Source organism: Drosophila sulfurigaster, chromosome 3 (genome assembly GCF_023558435.1).
Source record: "Drosophila sulfurigaster albostrigata strain 15112-1811.04 chromosome 3, ASM2355843v2, whole genome shotgun sequence".
In the NCBI taxonomy this organism is placed as follows: domain Eukaryota; kingdom Metazoa; phylum Arthropoda; class Insecta; order Diptera; family Drosophilidae; genus Drosophila; species Drosophila sulfurigaster.
Window position 1 is genome coordinate 3,379,154 of NC_084883.1, and position 27,559 is coordinate 3,406,712.

Sequence of the window (27,559 nt, forward strand, 5' to 3'; positions counted from 1 at the left end):
TATGTATGTATAATATATTAATTTGAATAATTTAAAAATAATAGAAAGTAATTTAGAAAATCGAAAATACATGGGATGGTTCTCTAAAATAAATTAAAATTGTAAGCCAAACTAATTGGCAATATTATGATTATTATTATTAAAATAAAGTATTGATATCATTGCGGTTTCTGTGTGAGGAATTCATAAATTAAAATAGTTGTTTGTAAAAATAAAACTTAAAACGTTAGTTAAATAGTGTAAATTAGTAATTATTGTTATTATTGTGTTTGATTCTGCTCCAATTGAATGCATTCGCATCTTTTACACATTTCATCGAATCATGTTGTTAATTATCACAGCACTTTTTGATTTTCTTTTTGTTGTGCAAAACTAAATTTCTCGAACAAAGTAGAAAAACATGTCAAACTAAGGTATTTACAGTCCATCACTTATGGTTAAAAAAACTAAGCTACTCTCTCTCTTTTATCTGTTGTTTATTATAAGCCTGATTCAAAATTTACTTCCTTAGCAATTCGTATGAACAAAAGCTTAGCATACTTTTAGGTTGTTTTCAAAATTGAAATAAAAAGCTATTCAATAATTATTTATCTAAAGTATGCTCAAGGAATTGGTACGAAAGTGAGAGACTTAGACTTAGGTAATTTGATAAAAATTATAGAATTCTATACTCGTATTATTAATATTTGGCTTGCTTTTAATAATTTGAACTGGCTATGATGTTAAATAGAGCTGTTTATTATTTGTAACATTACTTTAATTATCGATTTGTTGGCAGATTTTTGTTAGATTTGGGCAATGTTTTCACATTTACATTTACCATATATGCAGCACTTAATTGTGATTAGTTTTTGAACCCATTAAATGTGGTTGCTTTTTTCTATATATTTTGTATATATGCAAGTACATCTCTGTGTGTGTGTGTGTGTGTGTGAGGTGAGCATATGTGTTAGTTAAGAATTGACATGTAATTTTCATAGCCTACATTTCAGCGCAATTGTATTAATAAGTTTATTAAAAATTCAGCGTAACTTGGCTATAATATATAGTATTTTTGAATCTCGAAAATCTATATGCACAGGCTAAAAATGGAAGTTGCTTTAACATTTCATTCTAGATATGGTCCTATTATTTGTTTTCGCCTACATGTAGAAAAATTTGTTAACAAATACGATATGAGTTACCTTGAGTATATTGTCTACTTGCTAATGATATTGCCTGTCTCTGAGTGTAGGTGTGTCTGTATCTGTGCCTATAAGAGTCAAAGTTATTGTGTGTTGCCCAATGCAAGTTTGTATAGATATTAAGTAGTTTAAAATCGAATCACCTAACTTGCAGCTTTAGCATTTATCGTGCTCTCTCTCTTTACTCTAGTCTTCAACTATTTACAGCATAGAAAAATATAGTTATAATTATCGATATAGCTATAGATCTGCTCTAGAAAGTCTGTATTGGTCGATAGAGTCCTGTATAGCCGCAGAGCCGAGCTCGCAGTGCGGGTATCAAAAAAGCGGCCAACGATATATCCTTCAATAGGTCCGCACACTCGCAGACCAACAGATACATTTTGTCCCCTTTCTGTGAGGTGCTTTTGTGCAAAGCAATTCGTCGCAAGCCCGCAGCACGTGGCAAATATCTGTGGATGGAGCAAGCGAACGAAATCACAAACAAGCAAAAATATATATAAATAAGTACATATATATATATATATATATATATACAAATATAGACATTAAGGGTTTGCCAACCCCACACTTGCACACTTGCCTGTACAGCATACGAGCGCCAGTCCAATAAAGCCAATTCTTTTCGAATCGCTCGCCGTCGTCGCCTTCAAAAACCTGAAATTAAATTTTGCATTTTTCATGCAACGGCAGGAAGAAGAAGAGCGGGATGGGTGTCATGGGTCAAGCCAATTCCTGCACAATGCCACTCCACTCACCTTGAATACGCTGATAATGTAGCCGGTGGCCGATGTCTGCGACTTCTTAAAGCTGCCAGCCTCATTCGAGGGCAAAACCAAAGGTGGTCGGCAAATGGCGGCTACCTCGCTGTAAAGGTCCAGAGTGTGGGCGGCAGTGTATCTGGTGGATAGAGGGGGGTATAACCAGTGAAAACTTAGTAATTGAAAGGGAATTGCCACCGAGTGAATGTAGTATACCGACACATATCAAAATATCTCTGTAGACATGCTTAAATAATGAGCAACGGCGTCAGCTGATGCTAATAGAAAGACTTATTTTTTAAATTAAGTCAATAATTTAAAGCTAGTTTTGTAATAATGTAAGCTACACTCGAGTGTGATCTACTGTGAGATACACGCTACCCATTTATATTATTATTGTTATGTGACATTGTTCTTAAAATGTACAAAACTAATATTTAAAAAATTATACAATGCTAGCGAACTGTGCGTTTAAAATTAAAAAATACTTTCAGATAAAAATTAAAGTATTTAATTTTTAATAATTAAACACTTTTTTCAATTTGGCTAACTCAATATTTTAGCGAATATGGATAATAACAAATGAAATTGGGTGCTTTATGAATAAAGTTCACAGCTGTATTTGGAATATCGGAATACTATGACATTTCTACCATAAGTCTTAGTCACTAAGTCAACGTACTTTATAGAGAGTAAGGGCTTAAAATCTTAGAAAGTTCATTTGCCGAAAACTAACTTAATTAATTAATAATTAAATTAAATGAACTTATATAATCAATATCGTCTCTAATATTTGTTTATTTTATTTATTGATGCAGATTTAGAAAATAATGATGCTATGTACTTTGTTTCCAAGTATTGGAAAATAAGTATTTAACAATAAAAGTCTAACTAATAAATATAACAAAAAATATATATGGTAGATATTTTACTTCGGTTGCAGAGAAATTTATGCTCACAAAATTTTTATTGTGCTAATAAAATAAATAATTTTAATCAAATAAAATATCATATTCGTGAATTAACGGAATTAGAAGAGCAATTTAAGAAATTAGTATAGATAATGAAAATAATTTTTTAATTATTATAAACTAATATTACGCATGCAGCAAAGATTATTTTACTTAGGTTAGGATTAGGCACACACAATGACACTTAATATTTGCTATTCTAGGGTTTTTTTGAAGAGTTCTATAATATTTTACTCACTTGAGTGTTTTGGGCTCGAATTTGGAAAGCGACGAGACGCGCAGGCTGGAGTAAAAATTCGATGGATCCGTTTGCATCGTATTAATAAGATAATACGAGATAAATGGAAATTCGGCTGTAATGGAAACCAATGTTTTATTTCAGGACTATCAACAGAGGTGAGCAACTTTACTCACAGCTTTTCTCCATGTTGGCCAGAATCATGCCGCCGACAGCTGTGTTGGCCTGTTGCACTTCCGTTAGCAGCTCAGCGGCGATGGCGCGTTGCTTGAGCAGCGGATGTGAGAGCGGCGATTCCATAACGGGATCAATGGCTTCAAGTGGACTCATAAGATGCACAAGTATACATAGTTTGGGATCTGAGACTTCCAACACACTTAGCGGACTGGTTGCTTTACCCTCGGCATTCAGAGCAGGCAGCTGCAAAGAGAGAGAGAGAGAGAGAGAGATAGAGAGAATTACATTTTTGGACGAAATAAATGATTCGGAGAATATTACGGGAATGCCAGCTGGTAGAAAGCGATCAACACTATGCACTGGAATGATGAAACAGTCTCGGTCCAGGGTTGCCAATGAAATGGGCTCAGCTCGAGTTGTTCCTGCGTTGCCACCGCCACCAAAGTTGCCTGTAAAGGAAAATATAAAGAGATCAGAAACTGAACACGACGAATGCTTTTAGCTATACATTGTGCTGTAAAACATCAATTATTGACGCAGATCTTATCGTTATAAGAGCTTTAGAAAGCTTGAGCAATTAGTTGGTAAATGGTGTCCTTTAAATTGAAAGCTTCGCCGAAGCTTTTGTCGAATGCTGATCATTGATTAGTTGGCCAAACTACTCAACTACAGAGTGAGCTTTGTTAAGCTGTGTGATATTCCTTTTGCTTGCTGGAAATACTGAAAACTTTACATCTTAAAAGCTTTCGCTTAATGAAACGTAAACGAAAACGAAAAAAAAATCAAACAAAACTAGGCAAGAAAGCGCAAAAGCTTCTAAGCAAGTTAAAACATGTCTAGCTTTCAGTATTTTGTTCAACACAATTAAGAACTTGCACCAACAACAACGCAATGAGAAAGAACAACAACAAGAAAAGAGAGATTGTTGAGAGAGAGAGAGCGAGAGAGAGATCACTTATTTGAGGTTAGAGTTTAGTGCAACAACAACATATTATTATCTGAGTGTTTGTGTGTGTGTGTGTGGGTAGTTGGGTGTAGTTTAGGAGCTGGCCAACAGATGGCGTTCATTGGTGGTTGGTGCAGCCTTCGATGCTGATTGTGAGCATAGCGATGACATTAGTTTTTGAGGGGGAGGGAAAGTGTTGATTGATTGGCAGGCTGGTTGCTTGCTGGTTTTTTTCTTGCAGTGTATTCGACTTTATGGCAGCAACAACAACAAGTTGACAATGGTGGAGATCAAACCTTGCCGCGTTGCCGCTGCGGCAGCTGTTAGCAAAGTGCTCGTCGCACTGCACGTTTGTTGTTGCTGCTGTTGCTGGTAGAAGTAGGCATGTTGCTGCTGATGCTGCTGCTGCTGCTGTTGCTGCTGCTGCTGCTGCTGCTGTTGGCCTAGCTGCAACTGCAACGGTTGCTGCAGTCGGATGAGGCTGTTATTTGTGCTGTTGCTGTTGCTATTACCGCTGCCGCTGCCGCTGGTGCTGTTCCAACGCATTAGAGAGACGGATCGATCGACGAGCGGCTGTGGCAAGTCCACTTCATATGGATTGGATGGCAGTGTAAAGGACGTGGCTGTGGTCGGGGTACCGGGAATGCCCGATAGTGCGCTACATCGTTCTGCAATGGATTCTGTCGATATTTTATATGGACACACAACACAAAAACGAAACAAAAACAAAACGCTTACAACAAAAATTGGAACTCTCGATTCGATTTGCTTGGTTGGGGTCATTGGAAAAGTGCAAAGATGAGTCTATTAAAAGTACTTTTTTGTTTGATTTTGGGTTTCAGTTTTCATTGTTTCCGTTGTTGAAGTTAGGCACATTAAAATATTTACACAAAACTAGACATATTATCACCTCATTTTGATTAGTAGGCATCGCATTACTACAACTAAAGGTTAACCACAAATTGTTTTATATATACATACATACATACATACATATGTACGAATTCCATTCGCGCCACCTTTTAATAACTTTCAAACATTTAATTGTTATATGTGTGTGCACATTCAAGGCCATTACCATTGCCATTGCCATTGTCATTGCCAAAGAAAAAAAAACCCACAGCTTACAACTTACACATACATACGCCTCTTGCTCTAGAAGCCAAGCCAACTGGAAGTTTGTAGATTAGCTTGCACGTGGAAATTCAATAATGCTGTGACTTTCAGTTTGCCAAACTATAAAATCTGCCATCTAAAATACTTCAACGATTCCTTCATGCGAGTCTAATTGAAGCCTGCATATTTGAGGTCCAGTTATGACCAAGATGAGAGTGGGAAATGTGGCTTAATCGATTGACATGTAACAGATGTTAATGCGGTTTAGAACACATGAGTTGCATAACAAAGTTTCTACGAGTATACCTTAAATTTAATATAAATAAACTTTTTAATTAAATTTTGATCAAATTTTGTATTGGTCTCTGCTTTAAAAAAACAATAGATGTTGTCTAACACAACGTATACGTAATATTGTCTGTATTTCAGCAAGTTTTAAATTTAATAATTGATTTGCCATTCAGCTAAGATAAATACCTACAGCAGCTAGTTGCTTAATCTAGACTAAACCTAAAGTAAAGCGAATCATGCCTCGTAATAAATCGAACAATTTATTTGGTAATTAAATTCCAATTCAACTAAATTCCGAACTGTCTCCTACTTGCCTAAAAAATGAATTGAATTGCCAATTTACTGAATTAATCCTAACATTACGTATACGCAATAAATTTTATGTGCTTCTGAAATTTATAAAATTTAATAATGTATTAACTTCAAATCAAGCTTTCATTTTCTATTTATTTCCGTTTGAAATAATGAAATTATAATTGAAAGTTTTAATTTGGTAAATGAAAACCAACTTTACGTATACGTAATATTTGTCAGTTTAATAACTTGAATTTAAATTCAGATGACTGTAAATCACCTGAAGCATAGACAGATATTTAAATATTATTATTATTTATGACTTTTGTCTACTAGCTCGACGTAAATAGTTAAAAACATTTGAATTGAATGAAAAGTAATCGTAAAGTGAAAAAAAACATGAGTTTTTGGGGTTAATGGGTTAATGGAGCGCATTTAATCGAGGCGGAGGCTGAAGCAAACATAATAGAGCAACAGAGACAGTCACAGATGGCACAAAAAGAAAGTCGGAAAAAGACGGAGACAAACATAGAGAGAGAGAGAGAGAGAGAGAGAGAGAGAGAGAGAGAGAGGGAGGGAGAAATTAAGAATGGGATTGCATGTCGACAATTTACCTTCGCCCACATCATAGCCAGGCCGATTGGGCGAAAAGAAGAGATGAGTGCGATAATGTATCTCCTCCGGCTGCTGGACGAGTCCCATGTCTCTGGATCGCTTGGTGCGGTTCGCCTTCGATTGGAGTTTGCCCCCGCCGCCGCCAGATTTGCTGGCGCCCTCGCGGAAATTCTTGCGAAACATTAAATTCATTTTGCTGTTGTTGTTGTTGTTCTTGTTTCAAGGATGTTTATGAATGTCCTGTGTGGCTGAATGGTGCTGGACTGAATGTGAAGTGGTGATTTCTGTGGTGGTCTTGTCGATGGTGGTGGTGGAGGTGAAGGTGGCGGTGGTGGTGGTGGTGGTGCTCCTGTCTGCCGCTGTCCGACCACACTTGACTAATATGTATTTGTATTTGCTGTTGACGCCTGGATTGTGAATGAGCTAGATTCAAATGGGCAAATTTTGTAAAGGTATCGTATAAATGTTGTTTGTGTGGCCTTGTTTACTCAATTTGTTCTTTCTTTCATCGAGTGTAATTGTATCTTGGTGTGTATGTGTGTGTGTATTTCACTAAAACAACTTACAGTTTATCTTGTATTTATTTTGTTATTTAGTTCAATTTATTTCAGTTGCACTTTTAATGTGTCCAGACAATTTATTTGCATTTGTTCTGGCTGTGTTATTTATATTTGCTTTATATTAAAGTCTTCTATGTGTGTGTTTGTGTGGCAACAGGTAGAAACGACTTTTCACCGGTTTAAAGCAAATTTGTGTCAAACCATTTTGCGCATTTGCTTCAGCGATTTCTGAAAAATTGCCTTTTTCTTGTGGGTTTATTTTTAGCTTGTCGCTGAATATTCTCAGCATTTTGTTGTGTTTTTATAATTTTAATGAGAGCAGAAAGCAAGATTTTAATTAGTCAGCATTAGCCATGGAAATGACACAATTGCACATTTTATATTATAACATATTAAGCGAAAATTACAGCACATTGCATTGAATTTAGCAAGTTAAATCTTTCTCTTTAGCTAAATTACAATATTTAACATTAATTTTTATTATAATTTTATTTACGCTTGGCTATTAGGTAACTGGTAATTTTTTGTGCTGCTAAAGTAATTCAAAAGTCAATTAAATAAAACAAGTTTATCCCTCTTTGAATTTACATATTATAATCTATAGCTCATTGATTAAATTTGTGCTTGGCTGCTAAGTAACTGCCAACTTTTTGTCCTGCTTAGCAACTTAGCAAAAAGTCAATCAAAAAGTCAAGCATAATCACCGCACAATAACAACAACATGTGTGTGTGTAAGTAACTGAGGAGAAAGTATTGTTTTTTCTTGTTTTTTTTTTCTTTTGTTTTTGCGGCAGCAGCTGCGGAAATTACCCATTTCCGCTGCTAAGCACTTCAAAATTGCTCAACGCACACGAGTCGGAAACGCAAACAAGAGCCTTAAGTTGCTCGCTTATAATTTAGCGATTTTTATACCCTGCTATAGAAGGGTTAAGGTGTATGCTTTGCCTAAGAGAAACATTTTTGAAAATACCTGCTAAATGGTTTAAAACAGTTCATTTAGTTATAAGAAAATTCATCCCACTATAAGCCATCTTTTATAATCATACTCTTTTACAGCTCGCTGCTCCTCACTTGTTCAGTTCAAAAACTAAACCACAGTTCAAATGAACAAAAAGTCATCGATGCCTGTTCATTTGAACTGCTGGTTCATCGTTGTGCTGGGGTTCAAATGAACCAGAAGCGATCAATGCCTGTTAATTTGAACTAAAGCTGCTCATTTGAACTGCTTGTTCTTCGTAGTCAAGGGCTTCTTAAATATCCAGGGCTGAAAAATAATACTGCATATACAAAACAACTCCGACAGAGTTAAGATATACTATAAATATTTTAGTGTTATTCGAATTCACTCAATTACAATTACTGATATAGGGTATAAGCACAATCTATCAATCCTACTTTGAATAGCAGTCCTGCTTGGACACGCAAGCGACCAACACGTAAAACTCAAATTGTAAAAGGCCGGCAATTAGTTGCAGTCGAAAGGGTTGCCAGTGTGTGTGTGTGTGTATAATTCCGTACATGTGTGTGTATTTAATTAGTTCAAGACACGGCTCAATTAGTTTTACTGCCGCATATTGATTGCCAATGTGCGATAAATTTCGGCAGTCGGAATCGGAATCGCTGCCCGAAATGGCTAAGCCAGCAAATTGAAAAGTTTGAAAGTAATTTACAACAACTGTTGGACAGCGAAAGCAAGCATCAAAGAGGATTTGGAAAACACTTTGCTGATTTATGGTGTGGAAGGAGTGCTTAAAAGCTTGAAGAAAAGTTTTAAGCGCAGGCTTATTGAATGCAAATCAAATAATCCCAAATCATAATAAATAAAATTGAAAGGATAAACAAGACACATTTTAATTGAGTGCAATTGGAAAAGAAAGTCTTCTGCATTAATTGAATTAAGTCGAGCCAGTTGATATATAAATTTATGAACTGCTGACATTCATGAAAAATAAGTTTTATTATCCCATTGCAATTGCTGAAATGAACATCTAAACACAATCTGTCATCACACACTTTATGAAGAAAAGAAGAGGCAACTTAAGCGATCCAAACGCAAACGAATCATAAAAGTTTTTACAGCTGCTCATACTCAAGTGCCTTTCGAAATGGTCATTGCATTGGCCAGCAATGACTATAATTAATTGTTTTAACGACGCCCAGTTACAGCACTAATGTTTATCCCTAGCATACTCTATACTCAGTATCAAAACAAACAACACTGAAGCAATGAAGTCAAGTAGAAAACCCGCAAGAGTGAGAGATAATAACCATAAAAATTAAATTTCGCTTGTTCCCCAAATACATTTTGTGCCAGTGCTAAAAATAAATACCGAAATGATGTAGGTATAACAGATACGTATATATAAATGTATATAGTGTGTCTTAAATTAGTAGACGGCACAGTTCGTAAACGTGTAAAGTCAGAATGTAAAGGGAGAGTCGATTCCTCAGTTACTCTTGTTTTGTTGAATATTTCATAAAGAGTATAAATGTAATGCATAGAATTAAATGATGTAGTTAAATGATAAACAACACTCCCCATTTGATTATTGATTCGAGGGTATTGGATGGAAACAAAATCAAAACGAAAGCATTCAAAGTAAATTTGAATATTCGTGAGGGCTGCATTCAAGTTGTGCTCATACATGACCTAGGCAGAGACACAGACGGCCCTTGACCTTGTGGGCGTGTGCTGTCGATGTGTGCGTGGATGATGAAGTGTATGTACACATGGCTTGACTGTATAAGTAGTCGCAGTCGTATTTGTAGTTGTAGTTGTTGTGCACGCTAGTTAGTAGTGGAATGAGTCTAAGGCATGTTGGCATTAAATTCGTTGAATTGACAAAATTGTTTGCTTTGTACTCTCGCAAAGCGCTTTGTGTAATACTTTGTGCATGTGAATTGCAATTATTTATTAATTATAGCAGATTCTATTGTAGTACATACATATAGATACATATTAGCTTAGCTTCTGTGTTGAGCCAATTAATTGCTGAAAAGTAAAACGTTTTGCTTTTTTATCAGTTCTATTTATTTACAATTTTTGATTTTGAAATGAATTGTAGGCAGTTTTAATTTTTTCATTATGATTAATTTTTCTATTATTATTATGATTTTTAATTATATATTTTATACACGACAAGATAAATTTATGTATTTATTTACAATTTTTGGATTTTAGTTTTATATTCATTATTTTTGTCTTTATTATTATTTATTATCATTTACTTTTAAATAATTTTTTTATACATTGATATTAATAATTTTATTATATTTGCATAATAGTATTTTAATGTTGAAATATATTTTCTGTAAGATATTTTTCAAGATACATTTTTTTATTTACAATTTTGTATTTATATTCAGTTTAAAATACATGATTATATTTTCAATAATTATTTTGTTTGATTTTTCAGTTTAATTAAAATGCTATATTTAAAATATTTATTATTAATGTTCTTATTTACGATTATTTAAATTATCATTATTTGTTATGATATAATTTCCAATTGTTGCCGTCACATTTTTATATTTTCGGATTTTTCTCACTCGTTCATTTTTTTGTGCACGTTTTGCGCTTTGCCGAACGTATACTTTATTTTAGAAGACTTATTGCATATACGAGTTTATACGTAGCATGCTTTGACTACATAAAAGTGTTGCTGTGTAGGGCATGTATAAATGGTATTTTTGTTGTTGCTTATCCTGCCGCGGGGCACAACAAAAACAAAAGCAGTAGCAGCTTTTGCGCGACCTTAATGCGAAATTCAGTGTCAGCCGGGTCGGCTACGTAATATTTATGTGGTTTATTGTTTGCTGAGCAATTAGCGGCAGTGTCGCTTAGTTTTTGGCACGGAAATCAATATAATTGTATAGCTAATTACAGTGAGGACTCGAAGAATTATTCAATGTCACTCATAAATGATGAGGAACAGTCGAACACCTTATAAATAATACACACACGTCAAATAGCCAAACACAACACGCAATTTCACACGCCCACTACACACACACACACACACTCACACACACGCGCGCACATACGCACACACCTGGACATCGGATTACACTTGATGTCACATGGATAAAGTCATTTGAAATTTGAATTTAACTTACAACCCGTCTGTGAATAATGTGAATAAATGCGAATACGAATAGGACTTTGAATACGAATGCGAATACGTATCGACAACGTTGCGTTAGCAATTCAACTGGCACTTGGGAAGCTTTTCGCAAACGTTTTCGCTGCCGAATCTCTCAGCGAAATGCTTTTCATTAACTCAAATATGACGGCATCAGAATTCAAAACTTGTACTTAGTCAAAATGAAAAACAAAATGCGGAAAATGTGAGAAAAAAGCTTTCGTCACTTGTTGCGCATACGCCGTGTGATCCGTTCGCGTACACATTTTGCCACACTTTCAACATTTCAACATTTGTCGCTATAGGTGTCTGCATTGCCATTGTCGTTGTCGTTGGCGTTGTTGTGATATTTGCGATATATTAAATATTTATTATACAATTTTTATGGATTTTTCATTCGCCGCTCGCTTCAAAGTACCGCACATCGCAGCAAATTAACGTCAAATGAAATGAAAATGAAATGAAATGTTATACGGGTACTACAGCTATCACTTCGTATACATACAAGTTAAAGCGTAGGACACAAAACCCACAAAAAAATGAGAAGCACAAAACGTAACAAAAACACACAAACAATTTAATATGTACACCAAATATGGAGTGGAGATCGACTGTTAAATACCCTATTTGCGGGAAATTGAGAAATATTTGCAACACGAATTCACACATTAACAACCAAAATTTAAAATATTGTCATGGTGGATAATTACTTCGATACGACTATATATGTTCAATAAATAGTAAAAGTCAAAAAATGCACAACAGATTATAAGCTGCATTTTAAATGAGTATTGAAAACCCAAAAATTAAATGAAATTAAAAAATTCTTTTTTATAAATATTCAGATATATTTTCAATACCAATGCATTAAATTAATACTGAAATGTCATACTAAATTTATATAAAAATATTTTGAACAGCAATAGATGTCATAATAGATAAAAGAAACATTGAAAAATATTCGGAATATTAATAGATTTAATAAATATTCAGAAATATTTACAATAGTAATGGATTAAATTAATACTGATATAAAATACTAATTATATTGATAAATACTTAAAATAGTAATATGTCTAAAAACATTGAGAAATACTTTTAAACACACTTTAAATCGTAATAAATAAATGCAAAATGCAATAGACAAAACAAATATTTAATACTGTGTATAATAATACATTAAATTAATGTTGAGAAATTCTTTAAATTGCAATAAATTAAACAAACATTGAAAGATCGTGTAATATATATTTTTTGATTAAACTGCTCATACACTAACATAACTGTTAACTTTTATTAGTATTATTATTAGACATTTTAACAGCAACAGTAACGATTAAAGTCTTTTCTGATGTAGGCGATACCCCTTCTAAAAATAACGAATGTAGGTATTCCATATAACTGTGTTGTTGTTTTTGTATTTTCTTTGTACTGTTGTTGTTGTTCTTGCTATGTTTTTTTATTTTCTGTCCTTATCCTGCTGACTGTATTGCTGCGTGCTTTTCCTAGCGTTTTATTGATTATGTTGCCGCTGCCTGCCAACTGGCAACTGGCAACTGACAATTCCCGTAGCTCCCGACCTCGACATGGCCAAGTGACTGACTCTACATAGGCGCAGTAGTTTGGGAAGGAAGTTCGGAACTGCTGCTAAAGTCATTCGCCTTTTGCTGCTTTTAATCTGTTTCTCTTCTATGTTTTTTTGTTTTTTTTCGATTTTTGTTTTGTTTGCGGTTTCTGACTAATTTGCAGCCATAAAACCGCTGAACTTAGTTTTGCCATTTTCATAGCACAAATTTTGGCACGTGCCGGAAAGCGAGTTACTCACAACAATGACAATTACAAATGTTGATTGTCTGCGGCAAATGAATGAGCGGCGATTAATGCTTTACCATTTATTGTTAACCTTGTTCAGAACGCAATTCTAAACACTGAATTACTGAGTTAATATGTCAGATTTGCCATGAGTTTGTCAAAGTTCTTTATCAAATTTCTTGCTCATACTATGTAGTGTATAGAAGCTCGGGAATTTAGTTTATCTGTTGGACGGATTTATTAGGATTTTCTTGTTGCATGCCATGTGCTGTGGTATGCGTCATGTTTTGTGGCATTTAAATGCTGCATTGCATTGTATTTTCCCACGTGATTTACATGTGTCTAAGCTATAGCTGAGCTCCCCAACGGTGCATCCAGTAAAGCAGCTGCCCCATCGCCCAGCTGCGTCACTGCCACATTCTGAATGTGTCCAACTCTGCAGTGGCGTCATGCATCAAACTGAGCTCAGCTTGAGCCAAAGGGTTGCCACTATATTTCTGACAAAAAGCCAACAGCATTTTATTACCACATTTTCTTGGGCAACACGCAACGTGCAGCTTGCAGCTTGCAACTTGCAATGCGCAACGTGCAACATGCAACATGCCACTTGCTCTATTGTCCCTCGTGGCATCAAGTGAAGACAGTCACACGACAATTGTAAACAACCGAGGTGACCTTCTAAGTGCGCTTAGCAGCCATTGCAATAAATTCGAGCAAAACTACTGCAAAGCCAACACTGACTACGCATTACTCTGCCTTTAAATAGATGGCGCTGCTTCGAAGCTCAACGCAACTTTTTTAGTTGTAGAATGAAGTAAGGTAAGAGAATGGAAATTAATAATGATAAATTCATACATGACCCTGCAATCAGTATATGAATTAGTATTTAAGCGATTGTAAATAAGACATATCGATAGTTTAAGCACGCATTCGATTGTGCGTTTAAGCTGGTAACACTGTGCATTCGGAAGAGGTTGGCAGCTCGCCGATAAACGGATGATCGAAAATGAACACGCAAAAGAGATTCACAAAAAATTGTCAGCCATGAAAGTTGGAAATAAATTTAATTTCTTTAAATAGTTCTTTTCCATTTGCCTCCTCTTTACAATCACATTAAATATTCCATAGGTTTTCAGCACTTGAGAGACTCTTGGGAGGTGGCACGATACAAGCACCACGAGCACTTGACCGTAACCAGGCAACGAGACCAATTGGATTCTAGAGCCATAAACAATTTAAGAGTGTGTCAGCTACAGCCTATCGCCCGCTGTTGCTGCTTGGCTGGTACAAGGATAATGTATGTAATGATCTAAATGAAATTCGTATGCTCATAAATTTTAAATGAATTAGTTTTCATGGCTCGACTTTTTGTCTGCGGGTGCTAAAGTGTCGCAGTCGCTGCAGCAGTCTGCGAACTTAACTTGGCTTATACCATTAACCATTTCGTGCTGCTTAACGGGTGCATAAATTGTTCATCCAAGGGGTAGTAACTTTTAGTTGGTGCTTGGCACACAGTGTCCAACAAGTTCAGTACATTTCTATTCAGCAAACTTGCAGCTTTATTGGCTATTGACTTAACTTGAGCTAAGCTTTCGCAACTGCTAATTAAGTCGGTCATTGTTGCCATGGTTGAACTCAACCCACATATGAACACAATCTGCCCCCTTGGGCGACGGCGCTACTGTTAAAGTGTCATTTTGGACTGAAAGAACCCGTCAAAATGTTGTATAAACTCAAACCGATAAGCGATAAGCGTCAATGATTGATATACGATTGGCTGTTGAGCCTGGCCAGACCCAGATGTAACCATCTATTGTGTGTGTAGGTTTCCGTAAAGCTTTGGGTATCACAATAGGGGCACTCCCTACGTCAGTCGAGGCTTATCGCTATCACTCAAACTATGATGAGTAGCAATCCAAGTGCCATTTGACGCATTTCTTCACAGTCCCTTCCAACTTTTCAATTTGCAGAGTTATATATATGCCATCGACAAAAAAAAAGTGCTCAAATTTGCAATTTATCGACCGCAGAACGAAATAACGACTGTGAAGGAAGGAAGTGAAAAAGAGTCTGAAAAAGATGGGAAATGGTAGTGAGGAAGTGGAAGGGGGAAGGGGTAGGTGTAGCAGCAGCTGTCGAAGCTGCAAGTAAATCTTTTCTGTCAGCTTTTGGTTTCTGTTTTGGCATCTACTTTTGACCAGTTTATTGCTTTACAACGCCCACTCGCCTCTCTCATCTCTCCCACCTCCCTTCTCTCATATCTTCTCTCTTATTTCGCCATGTTTTCCAACATTCACACAACATAAATTACAACGTCATTCATTTCCGTCATAAAATTGAAAAATGATGTGCAAATTACGCGTAAATACAAAAAAAATGCGAAAAGAAAAACGAGAGTACGCAATGAAAATATGCGGCCGGAAAACTACACATTCACTACATACTCGGATAGTATAGTATAATGTTCTCGTGTTTTCACAAAGCAGGCTTCGTTGCCATTACAAATTGAGTAAATAGTTGTAGAATGGTTTTTTTTTTTTGCCAATATGTGGCACATTAGGAGTAAAATATGAGTCTAATTCATTGGATTTAATTACCCGACTTTGCATCTATAATGATGCTGGCAAAATTGTCGGAACTACAAGTCTCAATGAAATGTATAAGTCTCCAATCTCAAATATTTATATAATGATTGGTTGGTAGCAAACTTAAGCTTAACATAAATCAAATGAAATGAAATCATTAAAAGGAAATATAATCAAATTGAAGATAATTAAATTGAAGTTTGTTTATGTGACTATTGAAATAATTAACAAGGAAAAAAACTACAGTCGAGTCCGCTCGACTGTGAGATACTCGTTATCCATATCATATATGGAATAAAACCAAAAATATATATCGAAAAATACCAAAATATACGGATTATTGTATTTGGTATATCGATATACTATTAAATTCATAATATACCACAGAGTACAAAATATACCAAATTGTCAGCCAAAGCAACTAAATAACAAAATTATTTCTTTTATATCTTAAATTTTTATCTGATCGCAATTGTAAACACAGCAGTAATTATTCTACATATGCCTGTTTACCAAATCAGAGAGTATGTTTCCTTATTTTTATCATTTCATTATTTTTATAAGTTTTATAGCAAATAAACAAATTTTGTAATCACAACATATAATTTCATTTGTGAGATAGGTAATATATATTTCTAAAGTCCTCGTGCATCAATTAGTATTATTTAGTTTGCTTTTGCTATTTGGCATATTCGAACAGTATGGAAAAAGCTGCTCTCGAATTGTGGAAATAATAAAGATTATGGGTCATAATTTTGGAAACCAAAGGCACTTATGGCTGTCAGTTTCTCATTGTGTATTTGCATAACTTTGCCACAAACACACACGCATACATCTACATGCAATTACCATTCACATACACGCACTTCAACACACATTCGCAATCACACTCACACTCACATACGCATTGAGGCAAATATGCTGATATCTAAATAATTTGTTGCCTGCTGATACAGTGCACATTGGGATGAAATGCCTTTATTTTGGCCATAACCGTAATTTTAAAGCTAGAAAGTTGAAACTTGGAGAATTTGCTGCTTATATTATTTGTGAATTTCGGATTTTTTTTTTTTTTTTTTATTTTTTTTTTTTTAGTTTTTATTTTTTATTTTTTATTTTTTTTTGTTTTTAATCACCTCTAAATCGTTTTCCGGAAAGTCATTTGGAATTACCCAGTCAAAAGAGCTTTATTTTGGCCATAACCGTAATTTTAAAGCTAGAAAGTTGAAACTTGGAGAATTTGCTGCTTATATTATTTGTGAATTTCGGATTTTTTTTTTTTATTTTTTTTTTTTTTTTTTTAGTTTTTATTTTTTTATTTTTATTTTTTTTTTTTTAATCACCTCTAAATCGTTTTCCGGAAAGTCATTTGGAATTACCCAGTCAAAAGAGGCCTTGACATTGCGATTTGAATCCAGCCAAATTTTTAGTTAGTCACCCCGACGAAGAGAAACCTTGCTTGTATCTATTGAAATATTTAACCCCCCCGCAAATTCCCGCAAATTAATTAAATGCTACCTGAATATACACATAATAACTCATACTACCACATAAGTTGTTATTTGTTATCTGTTGTTTCTTGCTAGATATGCTCCACGAAACACAAATATTTTAAGGTTAGAACCAACAAAACTAATGCTTACGTATTTCATTAAAAACATGACAACACAAAAACAAATATAATTAAAAACTTATACAAATATTTTCTACATACCATGAAGAACATTTTTGAATTTAAGGTATTTTAATAAGTCAAACTGTTTAAAAATACGACAACGCCAAAATTAAGAAATTTTACTAGTCAGCAAGCTTGCACGCACAACGTGGCAAGAACAGCTGACTTTAAACAGCTGGTGCAAGACGAAGGCTGCGCAATAAAATTTCTAAGCTTGAAATAATTGCAACATTATTGATATATTAACATGAACTTTTTAGGTTTTTGCCAAAATAAAGGCCTTTCATCCCAATGTGCAGTGGCCATAAGCTGGCATAAATGCCGAAATGACACGTCGAAAAACCCCCAGCTCTAGTCCAAAGGTCAGTGCCAACAAATGAACAAACAATAGCCTAGAATAGTTCCTCTTCCTCTACTCATTTCCATTTCCATTCTCCTTTCCACTCCTCCTCCATAGCTTTATTGCCCATATGAGCCAATTTGTGCTTGATTGTGCAAACTCAAGCTTGACCTACAGAAATGAAACAAGGATCAGAAACTCACCCATATAGTCACATTGAAGTGGCTCTGGCGGCTTCTCGTGCAGCTGGCGGAGCCAGTGCATTAATGTGGCCAATTTGCTGCGTTGGGTATTTGTTCGCTCGCAGTTGAGGACACTCGGCTCAAACTCGAAGCTGAGATCCAATTTGGTGAATTCCAATGCTCGCTGCATAATGTCCCGATACATTCAAACAATTGTTTTTATTATTTATTATTTTTATTTCGGAGAGAAGATATTAACTACTAGACACTTGAGGCAGAACTGTTTGTTCACTTCGTTGGACATTGGTTAACTTTGCGAGTTTCTCGTTTGATAAGTGCCTCCACCTCGTGTCTATCGTAAATTTTGTTTCTTTAAATCAGTAAATTTTTAGATAGCACCGCAACCGCAGCGCCAGACGATGCCACACGACGACTCCTCCTTTATGTCAATCAAAATTGACATTGGGTATTTTTTTCCGACAGCTTTTCAATTACTCACACAATAAAAAATAAAATAAATAAAAACTAGAGAACGAGCCGGGCCCATGGGCAAAATGGAATCACAAATTTCACATAAACATAAAAAATCCCCAGCTAATTTTTGCTGTCATTATTCACTCGGTTGGCTCTGCCAAAAAGGCGTCCATTGTAAAATTTAATGGTGATAAATCAGACAAATAATTCATGCCTAGTCCCCAATTCACACATCCATCGAATATGAGTATCGTACTCGTATATATAAAACTTTAGCTTTCATCATGGAAAATGCAAATGTCATAAATTAATGCACATTTTTAGGCGCTGTCAATGGCAGTTCTTTTTATATAAATTTAAATACATGAAATACAATGTTATACCGCGTACGCATATATTGGGTTAGTGGGTTGATAGTTTCAATAGAAGAGTAGATTGACAGTCAAATTGAATCTGTCTAATGTGTGTGTTGATTTTGCTCGACCTTGAGATACTCAATAAAAACAAAACAATACAATAGAATTCTAAGAATATAACAATTAAGTATAACAAAAATACTAATAAGTAAATACTAAAATATACCAAAAACTATTTTTGGTATATGGATATATTATTATGATTAAAATATACCATAAATTATAAAATATACCATATTGTCAACTAAAGCAGTGTTTTTTTTTTGCCGTATAATACCATTTCTTAAATAACTCTTACAGTTTTCATCTAATCGAAACCAAATTGTAGGAATCATAAAGACTGTAGTTATGATTGTATGTACTAAAATCGTGATTTTAGCAATAATTTTCAATATAAATAATTTTCGGATTCTGTGTGATATTTTCGCGGAAATTATTTTATATTCTTAATGTATTTCTTATACTTACGTACAGTTGCCAAAACTAATAATTTGTGGGAATTTAAGCATACAAAATTTGAATATAACATTACCGTGATATTTGTATATTCAAACTTATAATGATTACTGTCTATCCCTTCAAATATTTGGTATTTATACGCGTAATAATATTCTAAAAACAAAATAAGAATCCTCGCTGTTGTATACTTGAAGTGAAATAAATGCAATAAATTGTGATAATTTAGTAGTTTAAGTCAACCAACTAATTATGGTTATTGACAAATTGACGGCAATTATAGCCCACAGGGTGCAATTGAACATTTTAGTTATATCTGCAAATAATTTCCTGTGACTTGTCAAACTAAAAGTTGTGCTCAATTTTATTTTCAACAAACTTGCAAAATGTAGGGCAGCTGCATTGCAAGCAACTTGGCTTTCGATTTTTATACTCGCTACCCATAAAGTAGATGGGTATATAAACTACGAAATAAATGGGAATGTACATGAAACACGCTGCACTTTAAGACTACTTTATTAGACTTCTGAAGCTATGTTTACGTGTTTTACTCAAAAAATAATGTGCTTACTGTTAGGTTGCCCGGTAGTTTTAAATATGAGTAGTAAAACAATAGTTGAATTATTAGCATTAGGGCAAAGTGAGACAAATAAAACTTTCATGCGTCACTCTGATTAAATTGGCATCTCCGCGCCAACATAGTTAAGTTAGGCTGAAACTACTACGATAGGAGTATTAACGTTTTACTTTGAAGTTAAAATAAAATAATAAATTAAAATCCAGTTTTTTTAAACAATTATTTAAGTTACAAGAGTATCACGATCAAATGAGATAAAAATATCACTCTCTTAGCATTTATTTTGATGAATACATTGCTGATAAATGCGTGCGACGTTTATGAGTAGCAAACGATATTTTCCTGAAAAGGTCTTTATCTAATACTTCCTTTAAAGTTATGATTCTTCTTTTAGAGCTGCTCCAACGATTTTTTTGTTTCTTGATGAGATGTGCTTTGTTGTTGTTGGCAAATAGTATGACGATTTAAAAAAGTAAGCGTACTACTTTTGAAAAACGTAAACAAAATGTAAAAATTTAAGCATTTTAGAGTGTTTATACAACCTTTTAACCACCTACGAATATAAAACAGCAAATTTCAGTACTCTAGCAGTCTAGGGTGTGCGTTATAGTGATTCATAGTGACTGATTCAGTCAGGACAAACAATTGTGTGTGTATAGATAATAAGTATTAGGTATTTAAAGAGTTACATTTCGAACTCTGTCATTTATTGATTTCTGAGCTTATAGTGTCTATTTTGTGTTATGGCATCGCAGACAATTTAATTATTCAAGCATACTGCGTTGTGATATTTTATTTTAATAGTATGATATCAGAATGACCATATATATTAGGCTAGATTGCGTGATCATATACTAGTAGAATATAATAGTATACAAATAAGAATCATGGCTTAAGTTTTTATGATAACGTTACAATTAAATGGATGCTAGATCAATTCACGCTTTCTACTTTGGAAATATGATTTATCCATGCTATAATTAGTCATGTTCCAATTGAGCTTATCATCAAGTCATATGACGGCAACCCCCATCCAAGTGTCAATTATAAACACAGTGACTTTGCATTTCAAGAACCCAGCTAATCAAACGTTTTTTAAATTTGACAGTAGGTATTAAAACCAGGTGATTTTGAGGACTATACTATAGACTCAATAGTGTACTATAAAATATACTTTCCTATAGACTCTTGTTAATAGACGCTAGTATACTATAGACTTTAGTATACTATAGTCTATAGACTAGACTAGACTTTAGAATATAGTATATTATAGTATACTATGCTATAGACTCTAGTATACTATTAATTAAACTATACTATAAACTTTAGTATACTATAGTTGTATCTAGTATATTATAGACTCTAGTAGACGCTAGACTCTAGTATACTATAGTCCATACTTTAGTATACTATAGATTAAACTATAGATATAATATAAACTTTAGTATACTATAGAATCTAGTATACTATAGACTACTTTATTTTATAGACTCTAGTATTCTGTATACTATACTCTATACTTTAGTATACTATAGACTCATGTATATTATAGAATATAGTATTCTATAGACTTCAGAATACTATGGACTAAAGCATACTATAAACCTTAGTATACTAACTATACTATAGACTCTAGAGAGGCAACTTTCTTGCTCAGAATGCCATCAAATGTGGAATTGCAACTGCAATTTTCTATTTTAAACCGGTTGAAAGAAAAGTATAATTATTAATTATTAAAAAGCGCAGCAGATGAGCCTTGGTTGAGGTTTCCTGGCATTGGAGACGCTTCAAGGATACGTGACTCTTCAAAAGTGAAGGCAAGGGGAAGAGTGTCAATATCTTGGGCATCCATTTTATTTGCGCATTTCTTCATTTTCTTGATCCCCCAAAACAATCCCAAACCCACTGTGAGGGGTACTAAAAAATAATGCCGCGGACTGCGGATGAACAGCGCCGCCAACATAAAAAGCTGCCTGTAGAGGTGGGCGGATGTGGAGGAGGCGTGGCAGTCGCAAGTGCAAACCCATAAATTTCCAATATGCGGTGGTCGAGCCGCCCATTTCTACTTGTGGAACATAAATGAGGCGCTACAAGAAAGGGTTTTACGTCCCAGTATTGTTACTGTTTGGGCGTGAGACTGAAACTGAAACTGAATCCGAAACTGGAACTGAAAGTGGAAGAGGAAGTGGAGGTGGAAGTGGAAGTGGAACTGGGAGCCGCAGCACTCGCATTATTCGGCCTGTAAACAATGACATTAGTGGAACGCTTCGCGAATGCATTAAATATTTTTATTGTTAGACTTTGGGGATGCCATAAAAATTGCAGCATATTTTCAGCATTTTAATAGCATTCGCGTTTTTACCATAAATAAATCACAGCCTCGGGCGTTTGGAGCACCATTAGACAGTCCACAGCAAATTGCTTAGTAAATAATTGAAGAGTTTAGTTTCGGCTCTGATTGATTTACATGTGACTTATTTAGTTTTGGATTATTTACAAAATTTACCAACAGACCTTTTTCGTATGTTAAATCTTTGAGCAATACACAAAACTTGATAAATATAATCATTGTTATATGATTTTTGTTTAACTACAACTATTAAGAAATTCGAAAAAGCAATAAAAATTATATTTTTTTCTATCAAAAAAATAAAATTTTAAAATAATTATTGTTTTCTAATATTTTTTTTTTTCAAAATATATAGCTATTTTATTAAGTAGCCAATAATTTATACATTTTTATTATTATTATTAAATATTATTATCAAGACATTTAATTATTTTTATTTTATAATTTATTTACAGTTTACAATAATACCAATATTTGTTCTTTCAAAATCCTTATTGATTCCTTGGATTGTATGTTAGTGGCGATAATTTAATAAATTAAATATACAAATAATATGTTTTTCAATACTCAATATAAAAAATTCATATTACTTGCATTAAATGAAACAATAAATAGAGTTTTATAAATTATGGAATGCATTTGTTTAACCTTTTTTGAAACAGTTTATTATTTAAAAGCTCAAGCCTTAAGGAGTTGTTGCTAATACAGACACTTAAAAGGCAAATAAACTCTGCTGATTAAAGGGTGAAGTGACTGTCTCAAGCATATTCATTAAGGTATCATTCCCTTCTATCGCTTGCTTTCAGTCTTTGAACTTCCCACTCGTATGCTTCATAAGAACTTTCCTAGAATTTTCAGCACAAACGGCATGCGGATATGCACTTCAGCTGTTCGTATAATGTAAATAAACGTGCTTAATAAACTGCGGTAAAGTGGATTTATCTATTCAGTTGTCAGATGAAAGACTTTAACTGATTTATCTTGCTTACTCAAGGAGCACATAAAAGCCACTACGAAGCCTGTGTGCAAAGCCATTTGGTGGCCCCACAGACATGACATAACATAAAGGCAAAAGATGTGGAGATTAGTTTAAAGCAAATGCCAAACCAAATCAACTGACGCAGCGCAATCGAGTCGAGCTCTGCTTAACCTTGGCATTATAAGAATGCCCAGCTGTCCATAGGCAACTGACAACTCCATTTGGTCCTGACTCTGACAATCTTTGGCAGCGAATCAACTCGATTGTCTGACCCGCCTGTCGACTTCCAAGGTCAAGAGCAAGTCCCCAGCCAAATTAGCAACTGATGCAGCAAGTTGCAAACTAGTCAAAAAAAAAAAAAAAAAACACCTGCAGATTCAATAGACAACTCGACCCGGCCATAAATTGTGATAAATGAAGCGCGCTGCCATGTTCCCCGGCTACTTATCAATGTTGTCCAGCAACACTTTCGAACAAATACAAAAACAAATACAAAGACAGCCAAGGCATCAACAGTAGCGACAGAGAAGACCCGCACAATAATTTACACATTTGGCATTCGGCCAGCAATGGTTGTGATACTTACTACTACTACTCGTTCACCAAAAACAATAACAACAATAAAAACCAAAACAAAAACAAAGTCAAACACAAAAAAAACACAAAAGCACATTTCCGACTGTTGCTCTTTTGTTTTAACTTTTGTATTTTGTTTTGGGTTTTCTTTTATTTGACATTTTGTTACTTTGATAAGTACTTAACAGACTTCTGTAAGCGGCAATAAAGCAATAAAGCTTAATTTTACTGTAAAGAATTATGTACACTCTATTGGGATGAGGAAACTCTTTCTAAGCTAACAAAAAAAGAGTTGTACAAACAATTCACCGAATTAATGAATTTAAATATCAACCTAATAAAAATCATCACGGTTTATGGTATGACAATAACAACAGTTTTTGCGATCAGATAAAAAGTTATCTAAGAAATACTTTTGTATGTCAAAAAGCGCCTAGTCCAATCGAATCCTAGTTGTTTTGGCTAACAATATGGTATATTGTATGCTCTACGGTATATTTTGTATATCGTATAATGCAGTAGCTGACAATATGGTATATTTTATACTCTATACTCTATGGTATATTTTATATAGTGTATAATTTAGAAGTATATCGATACATCAAATACAGTCATCGGTATTTTTTAGTATTTTTGCAGTAGAAAATTTTAGTATGTTTTTAGAATAAGGTTTTATTGAAAATGGGTGTTGGATATCTCACAGTCGAGCACAATCGACTTTAGCTTTCTTCCTTGTTATTGTACGTAATGTTATTATATCAAAAATCTATCGATAATATATATATAACATAACTTATTTATTAAGAAGAAATACATATTGTATCTAATAGCAATTAAATTTCGTTAAAAATCAATAATTTGTTATTTATTTTAATCTTGATTAAGAATTTTTCTTTCTGGGTTTTACTTCGATATTTTTGCAAACTTTAAACATGAATTTAATCTTGAACTTCGATTTTTTTTGATTTTCATTTAAAAATGTATCTTCCTAGTTGAACATTGATTTTGTTTCATTTTTCTTGATTTTAGCACGATTTCTTTTCAGTAATTTCAATTAATTACAGATCTTTTTTATTTTTCAAGAGGTTTCCATTGCTACTCAGTTAAGTTTGAGAGCAAACAACCCTTTGCAGAGATTTATACAATATATCTCACAATGCCAAAGATAAATCAAGCTTGAGCTCTAGAGTTTTTATTATCTTCAATTTCTCATGCAAACGAGTTGTATAAAAATCGATATCAGTGCCTTGGTTGCTGGCCAACTAAGCCTAGGATCCGATGTTAGGCTTTCTAGCTAGTTGAAAATTCAATCAGGGGAGCTCAGGCCGGAATATGCACACTTTCGCTTTTGCTTTCCCTTTAGCCAAGCAGCAGATTTGTAGGCATGCGGCGTATACGCAATTTTTTGTTTTCTTTTATGCATATGCAACAGCATCAAGCGCTGCATAAATTATACGCCGCGTTGCATGTTGCACATTGTACACATTGTAGTATGCCTCCAGCTGGGAGATGGCTGTTGGCAGCTGGCATACTGAGCTCACTTTGTAGGCGTGCCACCGCCCACTTTATTGACTCGATTACGTTGCAGTTAATATTAATTTAACAGCCGCCTAAAATCGCCTGAATACGCTTTGTGGGTCGCCTGTGATTTGCATCATCGATCAATGGGTTGGAATAGTGAGACGGACGTTGAATGATGGGCGATGCTTGGATGCTTGGCCGAGACTTAAGTAGCTGTTTTGTGTGTCAGCTGCAACATAATTATGTGGAGAGAGTGGAGAGAGTGAGAGAAGCAGCTACTCGTTACTCGTGCAACTATGTCGCTTTCTTTATTGCCACTGTTGCTTGTGACGACAACGTTCCTCTTGCTGTTTTTGTTCCATTTCTGCTGAGACCATAAATTTTAAATGATATTGCAATGCCGTCGGCGACGTTAAGCGCTGTGCCAGGACACACACAACCTTGTTGACGGCAATAAAACTTGGCTAATTATAACTGATGAGAATGTTTACATTAACGGCACATTCTTAACATTTAGCGCAAAGGAATGCCAGTGAATAACTTAGCGAATACAACAGCGAATACGAAATTAACTGATTTATTCAATCGAAAGCATTTAAGTTATTTAAGAAACCATTTTTCTGGTATATGTATATATTAATCTAATCTATAGTATATTTTTCAAATAGTAGTATATGTACTTATTGAAATTTCTGGTATATTTGTCATATAGTAGTATATCATTATACCAAATACAGCATCTCTTATATTTATGTAATGTATGTTGTATTTATAATATTGTAGTATATTTATCACATTATGGTATATCGATATACCAACTATTAAATTTGAGTTAAGCATTATTATGGTATATTTGTCCATGATACTACTATGTTATACCAAATATTTAATGCCATATATTGAACTAATCTATGGCATATTTATCATATAGTGGTATATCGATATACCAAATATAGCATTTTAAATATTTAAGACTTTTCCCATTATATTCATTTGGCATATTTTAACGATAATACCGTATTCGCATTTTATTGAAAATAAGTAGCGGGTATCTCTCAGTCGAGGACACTCAACCGTAGCTTTCTTACTTGCTTAATATTGCCAAATGAGCTGTTAAACAGATGCAGGTGCTCATCAAGTGTCTCTCCTCTCTCAGTCCGCCTATTAATTTCTCTGCAGTCTAGAAATTGATTTGTCATTTGTGTATCGCATTGACAATGAAATGGCAATCAAAGTCACGTGTTGGCAGCGTCAGCTGCGAATCTTGCAATGTAAATTGCCACTTTTAAGCACAAACGGAAGACGAATACAACATTAGGCGGCAACACACACATAAAACATGTCAAGGTAAATGAAAAATAACACAGAAACAAAGCAAAATACAAAATACAAAATAGAAAAAAAAAGTGCAATAGAAACAAAAATAAAACAATATCTGTCTGAAGAATCTCAATTGATTGCCAGGCACAAATGCTCATGCGACAGCCCTTTTTGCTGCTGCTGCTCGAACACAACCAACAATTGCATGCCAAAATGATGTCTTATGGCACTTCCCTTTCCCCTTTCCCCAACTCCCCCGTGCTCCTTCTTTTATGCTAATTAGCTGCAACACTCACCTTTGCTGCTGGGTCCATTGGCAGTCTGCAGCGAGGACATGGGGATGGCGAGGCAGTTGCGCGCAGTTGTTACGGGCAGATCCAGATCCTGTGGCGGCTCCGAGCGCGGACATGGCGTATACGCAATTTTGCTGCCACGACCCGGTGTTGGACTAACGCGAGCGTGCCGCCCGCCTCCACCGCCGCCGCCGACGAGTGCCGCACGTTCGCTTGCCATGTTTGAGCTGGAACGCTTACAATGCCATCATCATCATCATCATCATCATCATCGCCATCGTCATCAGCGCTCTTGTGCTAATCCAAAGGCTAGTCCATGCTGCCGGGTTTGATCGAAGTGAAGCTGCCTCCTGTTTATTTTCTTTTTTTTCTGACTGCAGTCGCAGACTGCAATTGCTGGCCCTGAACAAGGCTAAACAGAGGCGGGCGACAAGGACACGCGGCCCGAGACACGAGACACGAGACAAGCAAGAAGCGAGAAGCGACACAAGCGTTTCGTTACTCCTAGCTGCACTTCACTTTACTTCATCTTCAGTTAATGGCCTCAGCTTTGGCTTTGGCTTTGGCTTCGGCACAAGGTGCAATAATAGTATAGTAAAAACAAAAACAACAACGAAAAGCAACAGCAACAACAATGAGAGCAACGACGATAACTAGAAATGTCAACACTAAAACGCGCGGCAAAACTTTCTCCGTCAATATCCTGGC

General features: G+C 34.8%; 1 protein-coding gene across 8 annotated transcripts; it reads right to left on the reverse strand.

Moving 5' to 3' along the window:
* On the reverse strand, nt 1-27,559 carry LOC133842048 (uncharacterized). Of its 8 annotated transcripts, XM_062274946.1 has the most exons (9): nt 10,100-10,126; nt 6,593-6,764; nt 4,574-4,945; nt 3,653-3,780; nt 3,331-3,574; nt 3,155-3,269; nt 1,943-2,084; nt 1,768-1,841; nt 1-1,636 (listed from the first exon to the last, which is right to left on the reverse strand). In XM_062274946.1, exons 1-9 carry the CDS (start codon nt 10,109-10,111, stop codon nt 1,438-1,440), a joined length of 1,458 nt encoding a protein of 485 aa, XP_062130930.1. In that variant the 5' UTR covers nt 10,112-10,126; the 3' UTR covers nt 1-1,437. The 8 variants fall into 8 exon arrangements, with proteins under 8 accessions (XP_062130930.1, XP_062130934.1, XP_062130936.1 ...); XM_062274945.1 differs by lacking the exon at nt 10,100-10,126 and having other exon boundaries at nt 28-1,636; nt 6,593-7,248; XM_062274947.1 differs by lacking the exon at nt 10,100-10,126 and having other exon boundaries at nt 32-1,636; nt 4,790-4,945; nt 6,593-7,242.